Raw genomic sequence first — 6,337 nt, forward strand, 5'->3', positions numbered from 1 at the left:
GGCATCTGGTCAGGATGGCTCCTGGACGCCTCCCTGGTGAGGTGTTCCAGGCACGTCCCACCGGGAGGAGGMCTCGGGGAAGACCCAGGACACGCTGGAGGGACTATGTCTCTCGGCTGGCCTGGGAACGCCTTGGGATTCCCCCGGAGGAGCTGGAAGAAGTGGCTGGGGAGAGGGAAGTCTGGGCCTCCCTTCTGAAGCTGCTGCCCCCGCGACCYGACCCTGGATAAGCGGAAAAAAATGGATGGATGGATGGATGGACATTTCCCAAGACAACGTCGTTGTCATGACAACTTGACCCTAAGCTAACCCTAAGCAAGATATTATAACTTGTTATAGTTATGATATTCATGACAAGTTATAATAGTTATAACAGGTGAATTTTAAAATGTCATCCTTATAAGAATAATTTCTTGCTTAATGTCAAGTTGTCATGACAATGACGTCTTGGGTAATATCACGTTGTCATAACGAAGAGATTTTCAATAATGTCAACTTTGTATTAAGTGTCATAATTTACTGAATGACGCTTTATGAAAACATTCATAAATATTCATGAAGACTTAATGTTCATGACGGGTGTTTGGGACAGTGCCACGTCAGTCTTACTCACCCCCCTTCAAATAAAGTGTTGCCAAAATACTTTATTGATCCAAAAGGGAAAATAAATGTTGACACTTATTAATTCAAATTCTTGAAAGAGTTGTTGTATATGGTGATGGTTTTTGGCAGGAAATATCTCCTGTAGCGGTTTGCGTTATAGCAAATTTGAAGAAGCCTCTGACTGAAGACACTGTTTTCCAAAAACGGTCTCATGAAGAGGGTTAGGTTTGTTCATAATTTTCTTGATCTTATGAAGAATATTTCTTTGCATCATCATTTCCAGATTTTTCAAAGTCGTCCCCAGAGGAGAACCAGCCTTCTTTATTGGGTTGTTGAGACTTTTGAGGTCCCTGGTTTTGATGCTGCTGATCCAACAGAAAATGGCAAAAGAAGTGATGCTGAGACTCGTAGACCTTCAGCAATTTGCTGCAAACCTTGAAGGATCTTGTATTCCTCAAAAAGTTCAGTCTGCTCTGATAATGTAAACAGCTTCACTGTTGCGTCTCCGGTCCAGATAAACATCGAGGTATTTATATCCCTCCACCACCTCCAATTCTTCTCCCATGATGGAAATAGGGTTTGACCTTTGACCCGTTTCTCCTTAAATCTGCAATTAACTCATTTGTTTTGTTTACATTGAAGATGAGATGATTTCCTCCATGATACAAAGCATTCCTCCAGGTCTCTGTACTCTGCTTCTTGTCCATCTGATTCACCCGATAACTGCAGAGTCATCAGAATATTTCTGTAGATGACAGAAGTCAGACTTTTGCTTGAAGTGTAGAAAGTGAAAAGGAATGGAGAGAGTACAGTGCCCCGTGGTGCTCCTGGTTAGACACACAGTCATTCAGTCTCTCAAACTGCTCTGTTTGTCAGATAGTTAGGTCCAGATGATTGTTGAGCTCTGACTTCTGCCTCTGAGTTGATGAAAGCTAAGTGTTGGCAGCCTAATGTCCAATTTTCAAGTTTGGCCCTGGGGATTTTATTGAGTGATAATGCCCGGGTTTTCATTGTTTTTGGGGGATCAATGAGCATCCTTAAAATGAATGGTGCGATGCCTGGAGTACGGCAGCCTTTCTCCTCCCGGAGCTGCTGGTTGAAAGCGAAAGGTGGAAAGAGCGCTGCCGGAGTATTTATACAGGTGAGCGGCGGGCGGCTGAGTAGTTGATGGTTACAGTGTAAGTGTAGCTTTATGTACGAACTGCACAATAAATTTCATATCATCCCAGTCTGAACAAACGATCATCATGGCGGTACATGGCTGGTCAATGAGTTTCTGAGTGTGACGAAAGATGGTGCCGTAAATATCCCGTATTGCTTCCTCCCCCGTTCTTGCGTTCGACCTCTGATCTACCGGTCATCTTTCTTTCCCGTACTTGCGTTCGTCTGTCCCCTGGTCTATTTCCTCCTCTTTACCCCCATCTTACGTTCTTTCTTTCACCTGCCTCCCACCCAAAGCTCCCCACTCCAGGCAACATTTCCCGTATTCTCAAATCCAAAGCTTGACAGGTTTGGGGCAAAGTGAGAGTTCAGCAGCGAGGAGAACCGAGGTGCCGTGGGAGGGCAGACAGGTAAGATTGCTGTGTGGAGGGCGAGCTGACGGCTGACAATGATCCGGAGAATGAGAAGCCAGAAGGCTTCGGGCACAAACGGGTACGTACTGCTTTGTCATGAAGGAATCCACAGAGAACAAAGGACCAGGAAGGGAGTGCTCGAGGAAGTCAACCGATTGGTAATGCTAATGGCGTTGTGAGGAAGCGGACAGGGGGTTCGCAGGAGTTGGCATAAACCCTGTTCTTGAGAAACGCTGGAAAACCTCAGGCAAAACCAGGGTAAACAAACACTCGGGCAACGATGTGTCAGCTCACCATTTCTTGAATATCCACAGTGTCTGTCATCTAATGCACCACAGGTGTGTCTCCAGGTTCTCCCACGCGCTGCTCCAGGGGCTTTGCTCACAGGCAGCATCTGGTGGGGGAATGTGGAAGCAGCAGGCTTCACAAAACAAAAAACAGAAACCAAAACGGAATCCAACCTGACAATCAAACTCACTGAAGGTGAATACATAAACTAAAAGCTGGATCATTTTTTATACGTATTTCTGAGCCTGCCTCTTTATTATTAAATTGAATATAATTTCAGATTTTTGTGTAACTTTTCAGGTTAACTTGGAAAGTGAGCTATCGTTACAGGTTAATTTTCTACTGTTAGGGAAGCTCAAATATGAAAAATTAGGCTGATATTGATATCTGATGGTAACACCGGTGTTGTACCAGATTTACCAATTTTTTTTAATTTTTTTATCCGATTACTCGATTAATTGTAAGAATAATTGATAGATTACTCAATTACTAAAATATTCGTTTACACAGCCCTATATAGAATATTCACTGAACTCCGATCCAGAGCTGCACAGCATTCTGGGTGATATAAGCAGAAAAAAGGCTTTAGATGCTCAACCTCTTAGCTAAGCAATTTTGGTGACCTCAACTAACTCACTGGTTGAATAAGTTGCACAGCAGCAGTTTCAGGTTTTTGCCACTGGGCTTAAAAAAGCATGGAGAGAACTGGATAAAACACAGTAGGTCAGGCCTCCTGTTTGGCTGTATTTCAGATAAAATGAATTGATAATTATCAATATCAATTATCGATATTGACTGACATGAAATGCTTATATCGTGATAAGTTTTCTGTCACATCATCCAGCACTAAAAACACATAAATATTGTGAAGTCATTTGAAAGAAGGATAAACGCACTGTTTTCTACTACAGGCAGACCTTCCAACATGTACTTCCAGACTCATGACCAGATCGGTATGATCTGTTCCGGAATCGGTCCAATGTCGTCCATGAACATTCCTATTCCCATCAACCTTGTGATGCCTCCTATCCCTCCACCTGGTTATTTAGGACAGCTGAACGGCCCCTCTGCAGGTGAGAGGAACATTTCAGTGATGACCAACTGCATTGTTTAGATCAAATCACTTTACCTGATTCTTATGTTGAGGTCGTGGTGAAAGCATGAAGAATAAATCAGCCGGCACAAGCGGCAGTGGAACTCGAGGTGCTCGTCAAAGAAACAGTGGAGACGTGGGAATAGACGGAGTTCAGCCTGGAGGTCACATGACTGGCAGCCAGGCTAGCCAGGACCAGGGCTCCCAGCCGTTCTCCCAGGGGCCCCTCACACAAGGCTACATCAGCATGAGTCAGCCCTCCCAGATGAGCCAGCCTGGGCTCTCCCAGCCTGAACTGTCACAGGTATGTTCACCAATCCTCTATCCCACTGTGGAACATGTTGTCCCTTCTTTCTTTCCTAATCGTTTAATTGTTCTTCCTTTAGTCACCTTTAGTGTGGTTTATGCGTTTCTTGTATGCCAAGATGAAATGGCCGTCTCTGCATGTCTGCCGGCTTGGCCATTGATATGTTTTGATTTACAAGTCTATTCCTGTATTTCATCTTTAATGGATAAAGAACAAATAAAAAAACTTTCAAACACTTTAAACAAGTTATAACTTGGGGAAACAGGATTTTTATAGATACCTGCAAGTACTTTATTATCTTAATCGGGAAATTATTAGACATACAGATGAGCAGGAACCAGTGCTTACAGAAATACTAACAGCATTTTGGGCAAAATCCAAAAATGGTATTATATCATGATTATACAAGGGACTTATGAGTAAAAAAACACATTCAACTTTATATGTGAAAACAAATTGGGAAAAGGAAAGCAAGATGAAAATCACAGAAGAAGAATGACAGTTACTGCATGACAGTTTGGAGATGTACCAATTTGTACTCATGGAGAGAATTTAACTGGAGATGCCTGCTTAGATTTTTTTATAACACCGAAACAGAAAATTTCTTGTACCAGGCGGGAGCCTAAATGCTGGAGGCAATGTGGAAACACAGAACCCAACCACTGGCATGTATTCTGGGATTGTACAATTGTAAGACATTATTGGATAGAAATGCACAAAAATATTGAAAATATCTTGAAAATAAGAATACCTTATAAATTCGCTATCCTTATTCTAGGTGACACAGAATCCCTACCTGACAACACAAAATATCTGTTTCAAACACTAATTACAGCTTGTAAAAAAAACTGTCACCAGGCGCTGGCTCCTCCCTTTGCCTCCCACTATATATGTATATGGGTAGTGTGTTAATGAAATCTATCAGATGGAAATATTAGCATTTTTAATGTGTTTTCAACTGAACAAGTTTATTATCTTGTGATCCAAATGAGTGTCGTATGTCAACAAGAAACTGTTCGTTGTCTTATTTTTTCATCTGTACTTATGCTGCTGCAAAAGATGGATAACTATTATACTAAAAATGTGATTTCTTTTTAGTGTTGTGGATGTTTTGGCAAAGGTGTGATTGAGGGTTGGACGGAACAATTTTAATTTTCATTATTTTATCCGGAGAAACTAATTTTCCTCAAGAAACAAGCTGCCTGTTTGAATGAATTAAAATTATATTTTAAGGTTCCCCTGTCATGAAACAAACTGAGGTTTGTTCATTTTCCTGTTTATAGGAAGAGTTTTGATGTACACATGGTTAATTCCTTCCAGCATTGAAAATTTAAACTAACCAATTGATGTACTTGTCCCATTCCAGGACAGTTACCTAGGAGATGAATTCAAGTCCCAGTTTGATGTGGCTCTGTCCCAGGACTCCACATACCAGGGGGAACGGGCCTACCAACATGGAGTGACTGGACTGTCCCAGTACTAGAATGTGAGAAGCATCTAATTCTGTCATTTCTATTAATCACAGCAAATAAGATTGTTCTTTTGTAATGACTTTTGTAATGAATTTTTATTTTGCTTTAAAATTAATTTCATTTTTCCTAACTAGCATGTTATGTGTGTTAGTGTTTCAGGGTGCTGGAACAGAGACCTGCCTGAAGCTTGGTTTGTTCGTATTTTAATCCGGGTAATAGAAAAGGAACAAACATGGATTCCCGTTTTCCACTGCTACAACCGAAGCACCGCTGTGTGAGAGACGAGGAGACCGTGAGAAACCAACCAATCACAAGAGTGAGAGCAAAATGGGAGTAGAGCTGGACGGGAGGAGAAGGAGGCTGGCATGGCATCAGGAAGCACGGCTGCACACATGTGAAGACGTACAGAAAGGAAACCGGTGTCCTCAGAGCAGCGAGGTCCGTCAACTGGTCAAGGAGTGGGACAGGTCTACATGATGGTGGACGGGTGTGAAGGGGACAGTTATGTCATTGTGTCCCTTAACCTTTGAAGTCCTCCAGGAGAGGACTTGGAATCTTGTGCCAAAAGCTGGAGAAGATCTGTCTCACACTAAACTCCTCCAACATGGGATCTTCTGGGAGGTGGAGTTAGACAAAATAAATGGAGACGTAACTCCAGGAGCAGTCGTTATGGCAACTCGTTATGGCAACTCTTTTAAACCCAACGCTTGAAACAAAGCATCTAGAAGAAATATTTGGCATTTCAGGTGGGCTCAAGTGTTTGTGCTGCAGAGTTGTGACCTTTTAAGGCTGCACACACACGGATCACCCGTTTTATTTCCTTAACTTTGAGAAATCTTACAGCAGGGTGTCCAAAGTGGGTCCTCGAGGCCCGGCATCTTGCATGTTTTAGTTCTCTCCCTGGTTTTACACACCTGCATCAAATGATGGCTCATTAGAAGGACCAAGAGGAACATTGACTTGCTGAGGAGGTTGTTACTACCACTAGGGAGAGAATAAA

General features: G+C 42.4%; 1 protein-coding gene across 4 annotated transcripts in view; it reads left to right on the forward strand.

Annotated features, from left to right (window-relative positions):
- The window catches only part of LOC103479258 (regulator of nonsense transcripts 1-like), a 28,923-nt gene extending 22,916 nt beyond the window's left edge, over positions 1–6,007 (forward strand). For 2 of the 4 annotated variants that reach the window (XM_008433602.2, XM_008433603.2), the window contains exons 21-24: positions 3,377–3,538; positions 3,612–3,862; positions 5,232–5,351; positions 5,489–6,007. In XM_008433602.2, the coding sequence (XP_008431824.1) occupies positions 3,377–3,538; positions 3,612–3,862; positions 5,232–5,348 (530 nt within the window). In that variant the 3' untranslated portion in view covers positions 5,349–5,351; positions 5,489–6,007. The other 2 variants (XM_008433604.2, XM_008433606.2) reach the window with 2 other exon arrangements.
- The last annotated feature ends 330 nt before the right edge of the window (positions 6,008–6,337 follow it).

Source organism: Poecilia reticulata, linkage group LG17, assembly GCF_000633615.1.
Source record: "Poecilia reticulata strain Guanapo linkage group LG17, Guppy_female_1.0+MT, whole genome shotgun sequence".
NCBI lineage: Eukaryota > Metazoa > Chordata > Actinopteri > Cyprinodontiformes > Poeciliidae > Poecilia > Poecilia reticulata.